This window comes from Malania oleifera, chromosome 12, assembly GCF_029873635.1.
Source record: "Malania oleifera isolate guangnan ecotype guangnan chromosome 12, ASM2987363v1, whole genome shotgun sequence".
NCBI lineage: Eukaryota > Viridiplantae > Streptophyta > Magnoliopsida > Santalales > Ximeniaceae > Malania > Malania oleifera.
Window position 1 is genome coordinate 68,323,437 of NC_080428.1, and position 22,364 is coordinate 68,345,800.

General features: G+C 32.9%; 1 protein-coding gene across 6 annotated transcripts; it reads left to right on the forward strand.

Annotated features, from left to right (window-relative positions):
* Positions 1 to 271: 271 nt before the first annotated feature.
* Positions 272 to 8,887, forward strand: LOC131145090 (uncharacterized). Of its 6 annotated transcripts, none has more exons than XM_058094165.1 (10): positions 272 to 505; positions 617 to 733; positions 1,084 to 1,166; positions 6,290 to 6,373; positions 6,580 to 6,655; positions 6,771 to 6,843; positions 7,361 to 7,434; positions 8,057 to 8,150; positions 8,362 to 8,467; positions 8,593 to 8,887. In XM_058094165.1, the coding sequence occupies exons 1-9, from the start codon at positions 406 to 408 to the stop codon at positions 8,426 to 8,428; spliced, it is 768 nt and encodes a 255-aa protein (XP_057950148.1). In that variant the 5' UTR covers positions 272 to 405; the 3' UTR covers positions 8,429 to 8,467; positions 8,593 to 8,887. The 6 variants fall into 6 exon arrangements, with proteins under 6 accessions (XP_057950148.1, XP_057950147.1, XP_057950145.1 ...); XM_058094164.1 differs by having other exon boundaries at positions 8,362 to 8,463; XM_058094162.1 differs by having other exon boundaries at positions 277 to 505; positions 6,580 to 6,680; positions 6,763 to 6,843.
* Positions 8,888 to 22,364: the final 13,477 nt, after the last annotated feature.

Here is a 22,364-nt window from a genome sequence, read left to right on the forward strand (position 1 = left end):
TTTATAGGACAATATGAATCGTTAAAACATTTATTGAGGTGAAAGTCTAAGGGGTGGAAAATGGGATAACATACATATATTTCATAACAAAATAAACATATTCTCAAATCATGTTCCTACTTTCTTTCAAAAAAACAAAAATCTATATTATTAAACGCTGGTGGTTGGATTTATGAGTACTTGTTTTTTTCTTGGGAGTATGCCAAATTTTTTTAGAAGGTAAAAAAAGAAAATGATCGCGTCTTGAAGATGCGAAGCCAGCTACTTTCGTATGTTATTTGGCCAAGTTCGTTTTCTGAAAATACGCTATCCAGGATTCCCCATTTTGGTGAAAATGTCTGCAAAACCCCACCGGAGAGTTGCGGAGTATGCTTGATTCCCGTAGCCCAGTTTCGGTAACATCGAATGGCGATGGAGGCTTTTCCTCTCTTCAGAGCCCTGAATCCTCTCAATTTGAAGCTCTCACGATCTGTTCGATGCTCTTCCGTGCCTACTCTTCACATCCGTCTCTCTCTCTCTCTCTCTCTCTCTCTCTCTCTCTCACTGATTTTACTGGAAGTCTTTTTTTTTCTTCTTCTTCTTCTTCTTTATGAGCATGTGTAGATTATGTTGACAGGCGGGGAAAGGAGAGCGAGAAGAGCATTTGATGCATTGTTGCTGGATGCTGGCGGCACTCTTCTCCAGTTAGCTAATCCCGTCGAAAACACTTACGCCTCCATTGGCAGAAAATATGGTTAGTCCTTTTTAGTTTTTGTGAATATGATATCCCCAATTCGATGCGATCGGGAACTCTTTCGTTTTCTATTTTATTTGATTTTTTGTTTTGTCATGAGTACGTGTTGATTGTGTTCATTTTTGTGTAGTTTATCGTCTGTCTGTATATGAAAGATGTGAAAATTGATGCATTTTGCTCACCCAACCCCCTCAGTGCGGTTTTGCTCTGTTGGGTTCAAGTGAAGCATCGGTCCTTTTATCTTTGATTGCGGAAGAGCCCTCATTAACATATTTACAGCATGACTTTTGCGGATTATTATTGTTCCAGTTGTCGTAATTCAAACATTCTTTCCTTTGAAATGCTTGTAGGTCTGAATTCAACTTCCGCTGAAATAAAGCAAGGATTTAAGAAGGCCTTTTCCGGTGAATGGCCAGAAAAGCTTCGCTACCAGGTTTGTTTTGTGGGTTTGGGTGCGTTGGTTGATCCATGTTACTCATCAATAGAAAATCCATGTAGATAGATAAAACTTTTCATCATCTGCAGGTTTCAATCTGTTGGGATTTCTTGGAGATTTTTGGGGTTGACATTTCTGTGGTGCACTTAATGTCCTAATATTTTCACACAGCCGGTCCCAAGTCCGGGTAAAGGAGGAGGGTTGTGTTAGGTAGTTCAGTCAGCGTAAAATTTGTGATCAGTATGATATGAATCTTTACCGAATATTTGCTGGGGCGTTGCCTACGAGCAACGCGTTGCATTTGTACCACCTGTGTGTAGCAAAAAGTGGGCGAGGGTGGGCTAGGTCGTCACCCCGAAGTGACGCGCTGTGTTGCGCCAGAGTATGGTGTCAAATATGGGAGGGTTCCTACATCATTCTAGACGTGGGCATGTAAAGAAGTTAGTTCAAGAAAATAGGATTAGATTAACAACTTGGAATATAGGGACACTTACAAGTAAAAATTTGGAAATTGTGGACACAATGATTAGAAGAAGAATTAATAAAATTTGCCTTCAAGAAACTAAGTGAGTGGGAGAGAAAGTTAGAGAAATTAATAAATGAGGATTTAAACTTTGGTACGCTGGGAAAAAAAAAAAAAAACATAAGAATGTTGTAGGAATTATTATAGACAAAAACTTAAAAGATAGCGTTATTGATGTAAATAAAGTAGGGAATTGAATTATAAAAATCAAGATGGTATTCGGACAAGAGATAATAAGTATCATTAGTGCTTATGCTCCTCAAGTCGACTTAATAGAAAATCTTAAGAAATAATTTTGGAGAGATATGGATAGTATTATACAAGTCATACCAAGGACTAAAAAAATATTTATAGGAGAATATTTGAATGGACACGTTGGAAGGAATAATAAAAGTTATGAGAGGATACATGATATGAATTTGGAGACAAAAATGAGTCTGGAGAGATGATCTTAGACGTTGCTATGTCAATTGATTTTACTGTAATGAATACTTGCTTTAAGAAGAGACAAGAACACTTAATAACCTTTAAAAGTAGATAAAATAAAAGTCAAATAGATTTTTTTTTTTAACTAGGAGGGTAGATCATTTATCATACAAGGATTGTAAAGTTATTCCAGGTGAAAGTCTAATTACACGACATGGGGTCTTAGTGTTAGATATATATATATATATATATATATATATTAAAAAATGGAAGAAAAAAGGATAAAATAAACCAATATAAGAGAACTAGGTGGTGGAACCTAAAGGGAGAAAATATAATAAAATTTAAAAATAAAATGATCAAAGATGTGCATTGGAATATAAAGGATGGGATAGATAGAAATACTATTTGGAGTAGATTAGCTAGCTCAATTAAAAAATAGGAAAAGAGATTTTAGGTGAATCAAGGGGAAGATTCTTGAATAGCAAAGAAAGTTGGTGGTGGGATAAAGATGTCCGAAAAGCCATAAAGACAAAAAGAATTTGGTATAAAACGTGACAAAAATGTACGAACAGGGATAACTTTGAAAAGTATAAGGAGGCGAGAAAAGATGCAAGAAAAGCCGTTAGTGAAGTTAAGTACAGATCATTTAATAGTTTGTATGATAGATTAGATACAAAAGAAGAGGAAAGAGATATATTTAAAGGTTCTAAAGCTAGAGAAAGGAAGTATAAAGAGTGAGGATGATATTGTCTTGGTTAAGGACGAAGACTTTAAAGAAAGATGATGAAGTTACTTTAGTAAGTTGTTTAATGAAAACCAAGTAGAAGGTTTAAACTTAGATTTGACAAATGAGGAAAAAACTAAAAATATGAGATTTATTCGCAAAATTAGTGTTAATGAAGTTAAGTTTGCACTAAAAAAGATAAAAAATGGGAAAGCTATAGGACCAGATAGCATCCCAATTGAAGTTTGGAAATGCTTAGGTAATAACGGAATTATATGGTTAGCTAATTTATTAAGTACAATTATAAAAACTAAGAAAATGTCTGATGAATGGAGAAAAAGCACTTTAATACCTATGTACAAATATAAAGGAGATATTCAAAATTGTAATAACTATCGTGAAATTAAACTTATGAGTCATATGATGAAACTATGGGAAAGGGTAGTTGAACAAAGATTAAGGTTATAAACGAAGGTCTCAGAAAATCAATTTGGTTTTATGTTTGGGAGATCTACCACAGAAGCTATATATCTTTTAAGAAGTTTAATGGAAAAGTTTAGGGAAAAAAAGAGGGACTTACATATGGTATTTATTGACTTAGAGAAAGCATATGATAGGATACCTAGGGAAATTTTATGGTGGGTTTTAGAAAACAAGGGTGTATGTAGTAGGTATACTGATGTCATTAGGGATATGTATGATGGAGTAATGACTAGTATAAGGACTATAGATGGAGAAACTAGAGAATTTTTAATCACCATAAGTGTACTGAAGGATCTGCTTTGAGCCCTTATCTTTTTGCTTTAGTGATGGACAAACTGACGAAGAATATTCAAAAGGAGGTTCAATGGTATATGTTGATTGCAGATGATATTGTATTAATTGATGAAACTAGGGATGGAGTAGAGACTAAGTTAGAATTATGGAGAGAAGCTTTGGAAACTAGAGATTTTAGGATATGTAGAAATAAGACAGAATATATGAAATGTAATTTCAGTAATGGTAGGTGAAATATTGGAGACAAAGTTAAACTTGATGATAAAGAAATAAATAGCACTTGTAGATTTTGATACCTTGGATCTATTATGCAAGTTAAAGGAGAAATTGAAGATGATGTAATGCATAGAGTTAAAGCAAGTTAGGTAAAATGGAGAAGTGCTTCAAGTGTGCTTTGTGATCGTAGAATAACCTTAAAATTAAAAGGGAAGTTTTATAGGACAGTTATAAGACCAGGTATGCTATATGGATTAGAATGTTGGGCGACAAAGAAACAAAATATCCAAAAGGTAAAAGTTGCCGAAATGAAAATGCTTAAATGGATGAGTGATATAACACTGAAAGATAAATTAAGGAATGAACATATTCGTGGTAAGTTGGATGTAACTCCTATAGAAGATAAGATAAGGGAGGGACGACTTAAATGATATGGATACTTGCATCGGTAAGGAAGAGTGAGTTAGTTACTATAGCGCACCAATGAGGAAGAGTGAGTTAGTTACTGCGGGGGGCGGTAGAAGGGGAAGGGGTAGGGGTAGACCTAAAATAATTTGGAAAGAAATATTGAGTAGGGATTTAATATCCTTAAATTTGTCAAAACAAATGGTCTATGATCGCATAAATTGGCGGAAGAAGATTCATATAGCCAACCCCACCTAGTGGGACTTAAACTTGGTTTTGTTATTGTTTTGTTATTATATTTTTTATATGCTTCATTTGCAGTTCTCCTATTTAGCATCTCAAATCATTTTAGTAATTTCCATGCCTTCTACATGATCATTCAACAGCTTTTCATTGTGAGGTGTAGATTGGTTCTCCAATCTATTACCCCCTATTTTGGCTTATTATAACTGTTGTATCAATGACAAACAAACAAACATCTAAAGGCAGTTTGGTATCACTATCAAAAATTAGAAAAATGGAAACTAGAAATGAAAACCAAAACCCGAAAAGAAACTAAAAATTAAAAACCAGTAGAAAGAAACTAAAAATTAAAAACCAGTAGTCTGTTTGGTTAATATTTAAAAAACTAAAATAAATTAAAAAATATTCATTTTCGTCTTTAAATCAAATAATATTATAAAAATATGATTGAAATAATAAAATTGCAAAATAATACAAATTAAAAATACTATAATAAAAATAAAAAATTATTATAATTGTTTTACTTAATTGTTATACTTTCAAAATTTACTTTACAATAAAAATTTTATCCAGCGTGACAATTGAAAAATAGTAAAAATATTTTGTAATTGGCTCTATTCTTTTTTTTTTTTTTAATTTATGAATATTTTTATTTCAATTATATTTAAATTCATGTGATCATTCTGTTTTATTTTTATTTTAAAGTGTATAAAATGAATGATTTAATTCAAAAGAGGTATTTCTAGATATTAAAATTTTTGCTAAAAGGTTGCCAAAACAACTGAAAATCATAAAATCTAGTTTTCAATTTTTTTCAGAAACAACAAAAGACCAACAACATAAATAGAAAATCATCAAAATAAACAAACGCATTTTTATAATATGTTTCTTCACTGTACAGAAACAAAAAACCAAAAACAAAAAAACAGCAACGATACCGAACAAACCCTAAAGAAAATGCAGATTACTGGTTAAAATCTAATGCACATGTGGAGAGTGAGCTTGTCAATGTAGTGGCAGGTGGGAAAGGTAGACCTACAATAAACTTAGACTAAGATGGTGAATAAGGATTTGATTACACTCCAACTTTCGGATGATATTGCTCTGAATCGAGCGGAATGATAGAAGAGGATTATGTAGCCAACTCCATCAGTGGGATTCAAAACTCAGTTGATGTTGTAGAATATTGGTTAAGAGTATCACATTTATATTGGAGAATAGGTCGTCAAACACAGTTTACTTAATTGTGCTTTTTCTGCTATCTAACACCTATATCGCTAGAAACAACAAAGCTGTCATGCTGTAGAGGTGTTTGAATACCAACCAAAAGAAACCAAGACAACTGGCTTTTTCATGTAGAGCAGTCTCCAAAAGCCTCCATTTGTTTGAAAGAACAGTTACTTTTTTTTTCAAAATGTATTTTTAAGCAAGTGCAACATATTTCATTTTCTTATCAATTTCTTTTTCAAAGCACAATTTAACCATCATCTCTGCTAATCGAGAGACAATTCCTTTGGAAAGTTGGGTAGAAGTTCTGAGTAGCTTAGTTCTTTAAATCTCCAAAAGAGAAGTGCATGCATATTTATATTTACTCTTTGGGTTCACTATTTTTCTTATCCATTTTTTTTCCCTCAGAAAAACACAAGCAGCACTATTCTTCTTTAACTGCTTCTCATCTGCTCTTCAGTGTTAGAAAATTGAAATTTCTTTTTCCTAGTACTGCATGAGGAACCTAATTTACTTAGCACATTGAAATCTCTAACTGATTCCATTTCTCTCTTATTTCCATCGAATTGTTGACAGGGAGATGGGAGGCCATTTTGGAAATTTGTTGTTACTAAATCCACTGGTTGTGCCAGCAATGATTATTTTGAAGAAGTATATGAGGTAATGGTTTCGAGACCAAATTGTTTGGCATGTCTGTTTTTCTAAAATTTGTTACATAGAACCCTAAAAGACCACTTTCCAGGAAGATTGTGCAACTGGCCCTTTTAAAGCAAAGCACAGTGACTACTAATTTATTGTTCATTTGATCCAACTATGTATTTCATATTGAATCTTTTACCTGAAGTCCTCACTGTTCCTTTGCTCAGTACTTTGCAAATGGTGATGCATGGTGTCTTCCAAATGGAACTTACGAAACATTATCCCTTCTGAAAGATGCTGGAGGTCATAGTCATCAAGTATTCTCCTTGTAGCCTGCTAGTGCCGATAGTTCTGAAGCCTAGTAACTTTGCATAGTTGCTTTTTTTTTTTAATGTTAACATGGTGAACAGTGTAACAGTTAAGCTGGCTGTTGTATCCAATTTCGACACCCGCCTAAGGAAGCTATTGAAAGACCTCAATGTTTTACACCTGTAAGCACTACTGTGTTTCTTTTGTTTTCTTATTTTCTGAAGCTAGCTCTAAGATGTCACTACTCATGCTTTTCATTCTTGAGGACCAGAATTCCTTTACATAGAGGTTTAATTTTAACACCTCAATGTTGTAGACCTGTAAGTGCCACTGCCTTTATTTTGTTTTCTTATTTTTTGACGCTAAACTGTCCCCACTCATTCTTTTCATTCTTGAGGACCAAAATTCCTTTACCTTGGAAGTTTATTTTTATTGTCCTTCTGGTAGCACTAGCAGCATGTTTCCTTGTCATTATGCGATACTGATGATTGTCTTATCATCTGCAAAAGTATCCTGTTCTCCATTTTGATACTTCATCTTCATGCCCAACAAGGCATTTTTTTTCTTTGATGAAGTATCCATTTTCCTTTACAAACAAAATAATTGGTATGCTTAAATGAAAGAATGTACAGGCATATTCTGCTGCAAAAAACATTTCTTTATTTTATATTGCAATGATTATCTTGGTTTTCTTCATAGGTTTGATTCCGTCATTGTATCTTCAGAGGTTGGATACGAAAAACCAGATGCACAAATATTTAAAGCTGCTTTAGGTATGTATTTTGACTTGCAAATTCCTTTACGAAAGCCATGGTGGCAAACAAAATGTTTATAGGTGTGTGGCACATGCGTTTAATGAAATCATAACTAGCTTGGTTGCCCATCTTGCATATGCATCTCCTCTCCTTGAGAAACCTGGAGGGTGGAGTCAAGCTTCCCACCCATTTCCCTTCCAGTTTTCATTATCTTGGATGACATACTGCTATGTGTCTGAGGGTAGGTTTGGTGGCATACTTATACAGGTTTTGCTTATTAGTACCACTTTATGGGGTGTTGAAAAATGCTATTTAGGTTCCTTTTTATTTTTTAACAGGGTTCCCTCATCTTCTCACCCCTCAAATTTTCCTTTTCTCCAAAAAAGACACTATTTTATGAAGACCCATGAAAACCCTTTTTACAAATGTTTCTTCCTTTGGTGATTTCCAAGGGTGGCCTTTTGGTAATTCCAAGGGGTGACTAATGTGCCGTGAATCATGTCATTTTTTAGTTTACTGCCTTAAATATGTCAATTTTCGTGAATAAATCACTTAACATTTTGAAATACTCAATATATTTTCTTACAGTTGTACAATTAATAGATTCAAAACAACCTCATATTATTCAGCAATGATGTAGATCAAATTAATGTGGAAGCTGGAAAAGCAGTACACATTGGAGATGATCAAGTGGCAGATAAGGCTGGGGCCAATGCAGTTGGGATTGATTGCTGGTGAGTTTTCAGAGTCATCCAAACGCATCTTTGTTATCTATATACTTTTTCAGAATATACTACATGCTTTATTTTGGTGATTTCAAAGCAACCCTAGCTTGAAATAGCAACATATGTGTTGTTAGAATAATAATAATTCATCATTAGTCTGATCGGTGATGATAGCGCATTGTTTTGTGCAATGCTACTCACTGTTGATTTGCACAAGCAGGTTATGGGGAAAAGATGTGAAGACATTCTTAGAAATACAAAACCGCATCCTAATTTCTGAACCTTAACTTCCAAGGGATTAAGTTTTGCATTGCATAGATCAGTGAGTAAGCTCTTTCTTCTTTTCTTCTCTCTTAAAATTTAGATTTTCTTTTTCCTGTTCTCATGAGTTACAGATTCATCACTATAAACTTTTGGACCTTATCCTTTGAATGTTTAATGCATGTTGCAGTGTAGAAGGTGGTTCAAACTCTATCTCTCTCTCTCTCTGCATTGCTTGAGAAGCAAACATACTTAAGATTGAAAGTGGAGCAATAAAATTCCATAAGCATGCAATGAAAGATTTTGTTAGATTTTGGATGTTTCTGGTTGGCCACCTGCCATTTTCTTCTATTCCAGTTGTTACTATGTTAAGTTTGCTAAGCTCAAACATCCGTCAAGCTTATGACAAGTTTGAATATACTTATTCAAACTTATTTTCTAAAAATCAACAAAACTCTCCTTCATATAGATGAGGAGCGAGAAAATATGTCATGGCATCTCGGAATATGCCTTCGACATAATTCCTGATCTCTTTTACAACTTTTGATAAAGTTAAAGCTGATTGACAATGATAATACAACTAAAAATGATAATACAGATAAAGAGCTAATGATTGATTTAGTGGTCCTTCAGGTCCATTGATTCAATGGTTCTGTAGGAGAGTTGTTTGACAATGACAATACAAAAGCTTTAAATGATAATATAGATAAAGATAAAGTTGGGCACAGTAAAGATGCTTGATTCAGTGGTCCTTCAAGTTCATTGCTTCAATGGTCCTTTAGTGGTTCATTGCTTTAGTCCTCTTTAGTTGGATAGATAGTTATTATCTCCAGGTCTTTGATTGTTTCATTACATTTTATTTGTTCCACATAATAAAGTATCAACCTGTTTATTAGGTAGGTTAAGTGAAAAATCACTGAAGATGCGGCCTATTATATTTTACGACCAAATTGATTTGAAAATTTTACTAAATATAAGAAAAAAAAAATCTAGTAAATTAAATTATCATATAGTTTGAAAAAAATCTACACAATTGTGTTATAATAAAGATTTTAATAATATTATTGGAAAGGTATTGAAACAAAATTCTATTATATTTTGCTGCCTCAAAAAATTTAAAAAAAAAAATCAACAGCTTATTTACTAAAGTAAATTTTCTATAAATTTTATATAAATGATTTTGCATTATAAATTAAACAGACATACAAACGAGTTTTTCAACAAGCTCACAATCAAGCTGTAATCTAGCAACAAAATCAAGTTGTATCATGTTTAAGAATAGCTTTTTATGATTAAATGATTTTAAATGTAAAGTTTAAAATTTTCTATTCAATTAACTAAAAGAATGGTAATTGAACCAAACTAAACTCCAAATTACTCATTCAAAGAATGTCTATTTTTAATAATAAATTAATTATAATAGAAAATTTTGATACATTACATTTTTTTAAAAGTGCCAACAGTTTCCACTATAAAAAAATTGTTAATTTTTTATTTCATAGCATGAAACCATAGAAGGATTCACCATTTTCACAATGACAGTGTTCATTCACATCTTATTTCATGTTGAATAAAATAATACAAAAATAGTAACTTCAAAATAAATTACGTCTATATACAAATTTTATTGCATTTATTATATTTCATCATTTTCTTAGAAATAAATACTTTGTGAACCAAATGTATCCTTATTATTTTAAAGAGGGGCGGGGGGGGTGAAGCATGCTCTACAGTGCCAACATTTTTAGGAGTTTGGAATCTTGCTGTGATGTAGAATTCACAAAAACCTATATATTTTCCTTGTACTTTCCATCTATTTGGCAAGAATTATTACAACTATTTACTAGTCTATTTATGAGAACCAATTAATCCAAATATATAAGGGAAAATCATATAAAATTTTTTTGTGGTTAACCAAAAAATAAAAAATCATCTCTTAATTTAAGCAATGAAAAGTTACAACATAGTTTTCTTGATAGAAATCAATATTTTAAATGCAGATGCTATTTTATGATTAAAAATACTCTTAAATGAGAATACTTTTTTAAAAAGTTATAAAAAACTATATATCATAATTTTATGTAAATTATATGTCACAATTCTTTAAATAGACTATTTTTGGGCATAAACATGGAATTAAGCTCATGTAAGTGCCAAGGATTGATCATGTTTTTCAACTCAAATTATTAAGGACTCATCATTGCAATCTGATTGCAGCATTTGCAATATACTCCGATTTCTTTTGCTTACTCTATGAAATTTTCACTTAAAATTTATACAAAAGACAAATAAAAATAATTAATAATATTTAAGTAATTGATACAATTGTCACAACGTCCGACTCATCATTGCAATCTGATTGCAGCATTTGCAATATACTCCGATTTCTTTTGCTTACTCTATGAAATTTTCACTTAAAATTTATACAAAAGACAAATAAAAATAATTAATAATATATAAGTAATTGATACAATTGTCACAACGTCCCGGAGTAGGGTTCGGAATGGAAAGAGATGACAATAATATTGGTGGTTTGATGGAGTCATCACTAACATATTATTTTCTCAGGTGTTGTTAGTTCACCTAATTACTACTCATTGATTGGTTTTTAGACTAGTACTAAGGTCAAAGAACCAGTAATCTCAATATGCTTTTACCAAAGTTGGGATCAAGAATATAGTTATGTGAGGGGAAGGTATTAGCACCCCTTACACACCTATTTTACAAATGACCTAATTAACTATGAATTACCTCAAACTAAATTAGAAAGTCCTTAATTAACTCCTTAACAATCCAATAAACATTAAAATTTTAAAATAAAATAAAAAATCAAGTGCGATTTAGAAATGTCTAATAAGACCTCCAAAGTAAGGGAGACTTGTTAGAAAAACCCCCTTAAAATTGTAATTTGTGATGTTGGAGATGTGGCTCATATTAAGTGGAACGCATGTGCTGGGGAAGCACGATGATGCAAAGAACAAGGAAGTTAGTTGTAGGATCAAACTGTTGATGGTTTCAGTCTACAACAAGAATACCTCTTGGTATTTAACCGTCAACGATTTGCCTGAAACCGTCGACAGCTTCGTTTGGCACAGGTTACGGATTTTTGAATTTAGTGATCAGTAGATTGGGGGATTCTGAGGTTTTTCCTCTGAGATTTGCTATAGAAGTGTTTTAGATGTATTCTAAGTCTTCTGTGTGCATAGGGTTAGATATATAAACTATATTTATAACACTTAATGTAAACTTTACAATCTAATAGTGAAAATAAGTCGTTTGCTCCCGTAGACGTAAGCACAATACCAAACCACGAAATTTCTTGTGTCTTTGATTTTATTGTTTTCCTTTATTTTCATTGTGATTGATTGTTCTGTATATTCATCGTTGAGTGCTTGAATTGCTCGTTCCGATTCGATTTGTGTGTGTTTCTATTGCGCATTTAAATCAACAATTGGTATCAAAGCTATTGGTTGCAATGGTTAAGATTTTTCTGCAAAGTTTGAGATTGGTAAGTTTTATGGAATAATAAATTTCGTACTTTGGCAAAGGAGGGTTAAGGACGTGTTGATACAATAAGGTATGGTGAAAGCACTATATAGGAAATAGCCAGAGGGCATTGACGACCTGAGTTGGAAGGAGTTGGAAGCGAAAGCTATGGCTACTATCAGGTTGTGTCTAACCGATGACGTGATGTATCACATCATGGATGAGGAATCACCGGCGACAGTTGGGCTAAAATTGGAGAGTCGATACATGTCTAAGTCTTTATCAAACAAGTTGTATCTTAAGCAAAGACTTTATTGGCTTAAGATGGAAGAGGGTTCAGACCTGAATAAACACATCAACGTATTTAATTAGATCATCAACAATCTGAAGCGAATTGATGTAAAGCTCGAGGATGAAGACAAAGCGTTGATACTGCTAAATTCCCTACCTATGTCTCCTACGTATGATAATCTAGTTACAACTCTGACATGGGGGAAAGAGTTGATGTCTCTAGACTAAAATTAAGGCTAAGGAACCAGTAGCCTAGGTCTGCTTTTACCAAAATTGAGATTGGGAGTACAGTTATGTGAGAGGAAGTTATTAGCACCCCCTATACACCTATTCTATGAACTACCTCAAATTGAATTAGATAGTCTTTAATCCTAAACAATCCAATGAACATTAAAATTTTAAAAGAAAATACAAAATCAAGTGTGATTTAGGATTGTTCAATAAGAACTCCAAATGAGAGGTCTTATTACATAAACCCCCCTCAAAATTGTTATAGGTTCGGTTTGAAACACCTCTTTATCCTTTATTTTATCATTACGTCACACACATGCCCACGCATACGAAAATATGATATATACAAATATTAAATGATCATGCAAATACACTAAGTTTAATAAAAAATGGATCTTCAAAATATTCCCAAATTTCTAAAAAATTTTCAAAAATTCTCTAGAATTTTTCAATTTTTTTTTACAATTTTCTAGGATTTTTAAAGAATTTTCTCCTTTTATTTATTTTTGGTAATTTTTTTCACTTTTTTTGGTTCCCTAAGTCAAAAATGACTCAAAGATTATTTTTTCTAATTTTTTTTTCTATTGTTTCTTGATTTTTTTAATTTTTTAATTATTTTTCCTAATTTTTTAAATCAAGAATAAATTAAAATTAAAAAATTAAAAAATAGGGCGATCCAGGGAAGTCAGGCTGGTTCAACCAATTTGAACCAAGTCAACTGAACTAGGCTGCCACGTGTTAGCCATCCATGGCAACACGTGGCAACATACAATATTCTTTTTTTTATTTTTTATTTTTTATTTTTTTTAAATTTAAAAGACAACACGTGGTAGGAGATGTTAAACTTTTCCCTCTCCAACCACTATATTTATTAGCAGGGCTCTCCCTTCTTCGGATTCTTCTTGTGACGCTCTGATTTTCATACCATTTTTTTCCATACATATAAAACATAATAATCACATATCGGCCACGTCAATCCCTGATACCATAACACAAAACCCGACTTGAATAGGGTACTGGGTACACAGTCATCATCATATTCACAACCTAACAGCGGAAGTTTTATATATATATATGTACATACGACAGCGAATACACATACTAGAGTACCAACCATCGAAAAATACAAGTCTTACACAAAATACTCTAGGGAAATCAAATCTCCCTAGCTCAAAACACTCACCGTGTCTACTCAGGATATCCACTCCCCTCTACCTCGGAACTCTATCACCAGGTCTATCTCGGTTTCTTGAAATATTTAAATGATTAGAAGAGACACATCTCAGTAAGACGGAATAAATTATCTATAGTGTGTGGCAGTATGAATTTCATTATATCATAACATATAATCATATCAGTGATAGTATCTTCTGAAAAAAAAAATATATCATTTCCACATTTGTAATCATATAGATATACAATACAAGCTTTCATTTTACTTTCATTTCCAAATCCATTCATACACAACTCATGTTTACCATTGAAGTTCCTAAAAAATAGGGAAACTTATCCGCCCATACAAGTAGCTTCCCTTTGTCATGATATCGTTTGTATTCTTACTCGAATAACTCGGGTTCGACAACAACTGATACTTATCTGGGCACTCACCTTACTCAGTAAATCCTCAAGCGGAGTGTTTTACTTTGCTTTAATTATTTATATTATTAACTTACATTATTTCATTCACATTTTCGTTTCATTACCATTTTCATTTCATTTCATTTCACATCTAGCTCATGAGTATCCTCGATAACCAATACATCCGTGTTTGTAACTCATGGTTGTCCTGAGGATATCTCTCCACGTCATGCTTCCCCCCATGAATAGGATTGTATGGCCCGAAGATTGGATCTAACCGCAGTTGACCGACCTAGTTAGATCAAAATATCATCTCATATATCCCATGTCTGTAGTATGACTGGCTGGCCTATAGCCCTAATTCGGACTCAAGGGGCACAACAACTCTACTAAACAGTTCAGTCGACTATCATATCACATGCTTCACGAGTCCGTGTGGTTGCACCGTCTCCAATAGCAACGGTACCATGCTCATTATCACAACCCATCATTAGGGTTTCCATATCCATCCATCAGGGTTATCACTATCACATATCCGCAAATATTATGTGGTATTGGCATTTCATCATTCATATTTTTGTACTCATATTTCAAAATTTTACATTTCAATTCTTACAATTCAATATTCATATTGTAAAATTTTACATTGCATTATTTCCCATTCTCATATTCTCATATTCATATTACATACCAGTATTCACATATCATTAGTCTCATTGTGTTGACCCTATTGGTCACATCCCATTTTGATCATAACAAATACCTTGACATTTAATGTCTGTTAAGTTTGTGTGCAAGTTTAATTATCAGATCATATGCTGGCACATAAGAAGACTTGAAGGCTAAAGACCCTGAAGACTCATTGTAATTTATATTTTGTGTAATTTGGGTCTATAATAGTAATATAGGGGAAAAGTGTAATGACCCAGAGGAATTATGGTATTTTAAATAATGATAAAGAGGGGGGAAATAGAAGTTGGAAGGGAAAAGAAAGGGGCAGTAGGCCTTATCGACAAACGCGAATGGGCTCGTCGACGAGGACGTGTCTCGTCGACGAGAAAATACCGAAAAAGGGTTTTGGGTGATTCTGAATTTCATCGATGAGGCGAGAGTTTGTCGACAAGTCTTCTTCTTGGCCTCGTCGACGAGATGACGTGGCTTATCGACAAAGGCCCATGTATAAATAGTGGTTAAACGCGATTTTCAGCTTATTTTGGCCGCAGAATTCACTCTCTCTTCCCCTTCGGTTTCTCCTCCTTCTCTCTAAGTTTCTGGGCCGAATTTATGCCGGTTCGACGATCTGAAACTACCATGACACTCTTGGAAGAGTTCTCTTCAAATCTGTTGGAGTGAATCGTTGGTGGGGCTGAATTAGAAACCATTCCAGATTCAGGGTTAGGCTTTCTACTCAATATTTGGCTATTTGACAATTGTAAGAAACATAGTACGCGAAAAAATACTGAACTTTAGTTCTGAAAAATGTTGTTTTCAGGATATTGAACGAGGAACCCTACGGGTGCAGAAGTATTTCTCTTAGGGGTTTTTCAGGAATCAAGTAGGGGGATAAACTAAGTTAGTTATTTTATGAAAATGTATGTATGTTATTACAGCATTTGATTTTAGGAAAATAAATATAATTATATATGTTTTATATTTGAAAAATACTGCTAAAAATGATGGTATATGTTAAATATACGAAAAACATATTTCGTGTGGCATGAGTGAAAATTATAATGAAATAATGTTTTCTGGGAATATGATAAGGATATGAATTTTAAAATGAAAAACCGGTGTACGAGATGAGATTTTTATATGTTTGCCGATGTATAGGCCGAGCTATGGATATGTTTTGCCAGCGTACAGGTCGTGCTATGTATATGATTTGTCGGCGTACGGGCCGAGCTATGGATATGTTTTGCCGGCGTACGGGTTGTGCTATGTATATGATTTGTCGGCGTACGAGCCGAGTTATGGATATGATATGCTAGCGTACGGGCTGAGTTATGGATATGATTTGCCGGCGTATGGGTCGAGCTATGGTAAAATGTGAAATATCAGCATACAGATCGATGATTTTCATAATATACATATATATATATATATGCAAAACGACATGATGATATTGATTTAGCAATTAATAGTATGAAATATTCATGTACCACAGTTTAATTATATGTTATATGTTATCAGAACCTAGTTGACTTAGTCTAGGCTAGCACTTGCACGGTACCGATGCTATGTATTCATGATTCATCATGATATTTGTGTTAACGCCGCTGTACGGAGTGGTGTGAGATTGGATGGTCGATGTGGTTTTAAAAAGTGTGAGCGCCCCTGGTGTACGGAAACCAGGTCTGGCAGACCCATCGGACTTACAGACTGTACTCTTGACTTAATAGTGGTCGGTCAACCATTGTCAGGTCCCACCTTCAGACCACACAACCTAGTCATGTAGGGGTAATACATGACAACAGTCAACTAACCTACTAGGATTATTTTTGTATTATTATTATATGAGATGAGTTATGCTATGAGAATACAGTATGTTATGTTATGTTGTGATTATATATGTTTTTCCCAGAAATATATATACAATTTTACTGGTTATGTTCATGATTATATATATATATCACAGAAATGCTCATATTGCCACACACTAGTGTTAGTTTATTTCCCTTACTGAGAGGTGTCTCACCCCGAATTTTATAAATATTTTTGGAGCCCCTAATAGGAGAGTGAGTAAAGCTCCACTAATATAATACCATTGATTTGCCCTCTTTGAAGGGTAAGTTTTGGTGGGGACAGTTGGATTTTGTGGGCGATGTCTCTAAGTCTTTCTTATTTGGGATGTGTATATAATGGATGTAGTAACTGGTATTATGATGGATGGTATTGTGTATGGTGTTATGAGTTATTATGATTTTTTGTATTTCCTGGTGCATAGGCTTCCGTTTTGTATTTCTTTTATATCCCTGGTACCTACGGGTTCAGGTGGATTATGTTTTTATTATATTATGAAAAAAAAAATCTATGAAAATTAAGCAGGTCGTCACAAAAGGTCTGTAATAATTTGCATTGCATGCATGTAGGAACTTATAAGCTCAAGACCTTAGAGAAGACCTTAGGGATCACCCTTCGATCGACCGACGCCAGGTTTTTTGGCATGCTTAAAGAGACCTTAGAAAGACCCTAGGTTCTAGCACTTGCACGTAAGAAAGTCCCCAACATCACTTATCATATCAGGGGAATCAATTCAAGCTAAAAATGAACTTAATTGAAAACATTGAGAGGGTTTGGGCGACTAAACCTATGTCGTGTTAAACGGCTCGAACGACCGAACAAGTCAATATGTTGACTTGGTGTTCGTGCACCCGAACCTGTGTCAGGTTCCTTTTCTACAACCCAGGTGCCCGAACGATTACGTTCAAAATGGGCTCGAGCGAACGAATTGGTCAGCTTGGTTAACCGAACTTGAAGTCAAGCACCCGAACTAACGAACAAATGCTACTGACTTTTGTTCGGCCGACCAACTCACTCTTTGGGCACCCAAACCACTAAAAGTTGGTTTTTTTGACTGTGTCTATTCGGGCACCCGAACTTTGCGGGTTAAAATATTTTTACTGATTATTTTCAAAAAGGTAAATGGGGTTAATTTTTGTAAACCTGTTTTAAAATTTTTTAATTATACCCATTGTGTCCCAACGGTCAAAAAATCCTCCTTGCCTATAAATACCTATTCATTTGTCATAATTAGCAAGGATTAGCAAAATTTGATTAGGGCAAAATTCTCTCAAAATCCAAAACCCTATTTTAGCCTATACTACTCCAAAACACTCATACACATCATCTTTCTTGATCTTGCAAGTGTTGTGAGTATATTTTGTGTGCTTGTGCTTCATTTATACTTGCTAATGCTCTCATTAGATTATATTGATTGTTTGATTTTATTGAGAGTAGAAGCATCATGTTCTTCCACTGATTTAACTTGATAAGTCTTGTGTGGGAAGACTTGGAAGGTTGTGATTCTTACATTGTCATTGCAAGTAACCTAAGCCTATACTTTTGTGTGCAAAAATCATTTTCAAAACTTGTTTTCAAACAACTTTTGTGCTCGCTACATTGAAGAAAATATTTTTGAGTTTGTTTAAATATTATTGCTAACATCTTTGGAATCATAATCTGATATTGAGATATAGTTTATCTGGTTTTCAAAGAATAGTTTATTTGATATACACTCTTATGCTTGATTAGATAAAGTCGTTATTCTGAGTGTTGATTGCACACGTAGAGCATCGAGCTTATAGTTCATACATCATTGAGGTGCATTGATTATATTGAGCGTATTTGGATACATATCTGCTTTACATGAAATCATAATCATTGTACCAGTTTGTTTGTGAAAAATACTGTGGCATTTCTAGGCGTGGCCTAAGGGGGCGGTAATCCAACCCGGTAAGGATTGTGTAAAGGTTGGGGTCAGCCCTATGAATTTGACCTAGGGCCTTCTCTGCCCCGCAAGGAGAGTTTGTAAAGGTTGAGGTCGGCCCTGTGGTAATTGACCTTGTTGTATTAGATGCCACTCCACCCGTTAAGTGGGCATTAGTGGAATCCTCGAGATTGTGAGCTAGAGGCAGGGACATAGGCACAGTTGGCCAAACCCCGACAACATTTCTTGTGCGTGCTTTTAATTTCCGCATTTTAAATTCCAGTACATGAATGTTTATATTTTACTATTGTGAATGATTGGATTTATAATTGCATAGACAGACCCTAGGTTGAGTAAAATAGTTGTTAAACTGATTGACCTATGCGATAATTTTTAAATATCCAATTCACCCCCCCCCCCCCCTTTTTTGGGAATACACCAAAGCTAACACATTGTAGCATTATCATTGCAATGTTCACAGTTTCAGTAATCACCACTTATTTCATCATTTCAATGGTATTTCATCAATTCAATACTCATTTCATCTCATAAATACATATACATATCTCGTTTCACATAATTCACATTTCTCAATAAAACATTTCCATATCTCATGTTTCATCATTTCTCAGAAGATATACTTTCGGTACATAACCACTTTTTATCATTTTCCCATTTCAAGTTTCACACCACAATTCACATTTCATAATCTCATATTCTCAGAGTAAATCATTTAACCTAGATTTAAACATATCTAAATATAAATCATATGCCACACAAATTTCATCTGGCATCTATATCATAATAAATTTCAGGTAAAACATCATAATACCATTTTCACATATCAACTCAATCAGTATTTCTCAAATCTATTGTAATAATTTATTCCCCTTACCTGGCTTACTGAGAGGTCCACTAACACTCTAAATCATACGCTCCTCGGCGTTCGCAGCTCAAAAGCTTAAAAATCACTTCTTCTTTTTTAAGTTAAAAACTCAACTCCCAAAACATTTATCATTCAAAAATCCCTAAACTCTATATACTCGAAATTAACTTTAAAACCCTTAAAGTATCTCGCTTACCCTGGTTTTGGGATGGTGCCCCGAAACTCCAATCTAAAAATCTACTCCGCCTAGATTGCAGAGAATCTTCCAAAGAACCTCGTGGCGGTTCTCAATCATCAAATTGGGCTGTAACAAAGCCGAAAGCAAAGAGAGAAGGTAAGGGTTTCAAGTTTCTAGAGAGAGAGAGTGAGAGGAGAGAGAAAATGCCGCTGGAAATGAGGGTTTGTAAATATATAGGCTGGCGTTCATCGACAAGTTCAAGTAATTCGTCGACGCACTTTGTCAGGCTATTTCGTCGACGAACCTGAAATTTTCCTAAAACTCCTAAAACTCTCTGTATCTTCTTGTCGACGGGAAACGTGTACCTCGTCGCCGAAAATTACGGGACATTCATCAACAAAAACGTTGGGTTCGTCGACGAAACCCTGCTATTCTCCCCTTTTAAATTTCCTTCCTTTTCTTATTCTTCCCTCTCTCTTTCTTTTATTACTTTTATTAATTTAATTTTTTGGGTCTCTACACTTCTTCTCCTCCTATTTTTCCTCTTCTCTTCTTTTGCTGCTTCTTAGTAACTCCTAGCTGCTCCTCTTTCTTTTCCCACTTGGCAGAGTCCTGCCTCATCTTTTAAATCTCTCAATCTCACCCTTAGCATTTCTTTTCTCAGTATCAATTTTCTTCCCCTCCCTCTCTTCTGAAGAGCTCTATTTATAGGTCGCGAGGGAACCACCAATCAATTTTGATTAATAAATCAATTTTTAAAACAAAATGATTGATTTTTATTTTGATTTGTTTTGATTTACTAACATATTGCTAACCAATTTTTTATATGCGTGCAAGTACCTACATTGGAAGACTAGTCCACCAAGATGGAACTATTTTTTTTTTTTTATATTTTTTATCTTGATTTTTTTTATTATACTAATAAATTTTACAAAATCATGTCTATCTTTCTAAGGTTTTACTAGATAAGGTCTCAGACAAAATGAGGTGTCTACAATAACATATGTAAATAAAAATCAATTAATAATACATATTTAATTGATTAGCATATTAATTAGGTAAACATTATATGATCACCATTTGAGTTAACATAACTCTACAGCGGTATAATTTTTTATAATTTTGAAAATCACAAGGGGATTTAATTACTATATTAAAAATGCAAGGTGGCTTGCTATTTTTTTTGTTAAAAGGCAAGGAGGATTTATGTAATCTTCTCAATAAACAAAAAATAATGTATGAGTATAAATTCTGAAACGTAAATTTTAAGTTGTATGCATTGGAAAGAAACTCAATACAATTGCATAGTATATTTATCCAAATAAAAGATCAAATTGCATAGTAGATTTTAAGTTCTTCATGCAAAGTTTAAAGATAAAATAGCAAAGTATAAGCTAAATTGCTTTTTTTTAACCTTTCTTATTTCTTTTTTCCCTCCTTTCTCTCTCAACGTGAGCCTCATGCAGGCCCTACTAATTTTTTAATAGTTTTAAATTTATTTTTTAATATGTTTCCTTTTCGATCCATAGGAGGTCCACTAAGTCCTCTCTCTATATTGATTCCATAAATTATTTTCAAAAATATTTTCTCATTTATAGAAAAAAATTAAAAATTCCAGCATTAATAAATTTCACTAAATATTTTTTAAAAAAAATAAGTCAAGCTCAACACCTTTCCATCACTTTTTTTTTCAATACTTTTATATTATAAATTTATTCAAATTATTATTTTCTACATTATTTATTATTTTTTTATATTTACATCTACTAAAAATATAGAATTAATTTTAATTATTTATGTATTTCAAAGTAATGTTTAGTTCCATGCTAAAATGATATATTGTTGCAATTTTGTATTTTTCCAAATTCTCCGTTAACTGAGAAAATTAAGTTGATATGTTTTTGTCGTGATTTAATTGACAAATAATATTATTAAAAATATACGAAAAAAATTATACTTAGATATTTTTTTTCTTTTATATGTATTTTAAAGGTACTGTTTAACGAAATAATCTATTCCAAATATGTTTTTCCTATACAATAGTAAAATTGTATTTACATTTTCACTTCATGCTATAATTATATATTGTTGCAATTTTGTATTGTTAACATTGGTCTTAATATTTAGATTGATTTTTTTTTAAAACTTATTTCATATGCATTTTTTTTCCTTTTATATTATCCCACCGTGAAGAATTTTGTATCGTTAACTTCGTCTTAATATTTAGATTTATTCTTTAACTTATTTCATATATATTTATTTTTTTCTTTTATATTATCCTGCTACAAAGCACGGATAGTCTTTCTAATTCTGTATTAAAATTGAAAAACATGAAAAATAAATTTATTCTTCCAAATTTTCTATGAATTTTTTTCAAAATTTTTACAAACTATTACACTATAGTTTGAGAGATATTAAATTTGAAGTTATATTGAATTTGGACCATATGTAATATAGAAATTTATCTAATTTCACTCAAATCTAAATTCAAGATTTGAAATCCATTCGGTGAAATGCAGCATTAACATTTTTGTGACTGTACAACAATTTCCGAGTGACATTTTTCATACCGAACCCAAGATTATCATACAAAATCCAAAACAAACATCAATAATGCTGCATGGTTTATTTTTAAATTTTTCAAAGTTCAAAAGTGACGTTTTTTTACTAACAAAAATACTCTTTTTTAATTCGGTCAATATTTGAAATTGAATGAAATTACAAATTAATCCTTATACTATTACATAAAATCTATTTGTCACTATACTTTTAATTAATGCAATTAAGGAATTATACTCACCAATTTCATGCAATTGATTTTTTCATCTTAATTAAATATTAGTAAATTTAATAAAATTACTTACTATATAAGTGTAGAATTGATAT

Excerpts from the sequence above, each read along its gene's own strand:
- LOC131145090 (XM_058094162.1), top strand. The coding sequence starts at position 406 with ATGGCGATGGAGGCTTTTCCTCTCTTCAGAGCCCTGAATCCTCTCAAT. Across the intron at positions 7,435-8,056 it reads AATATTTAAAGCTGCTTTAG|ATCAAATTAATGTGGAAGCT; the intron begins GTATGTATTTTG and ends GCAATGATGTAG. Across the intron at positions 8,151-8,361 it reads GCAGTTGGGATTGATTGCTG|GTTATGGGGAAAAGATGTGA; the intron begins GTGAGTTTTCAG and ends TTGCACAAGCAG.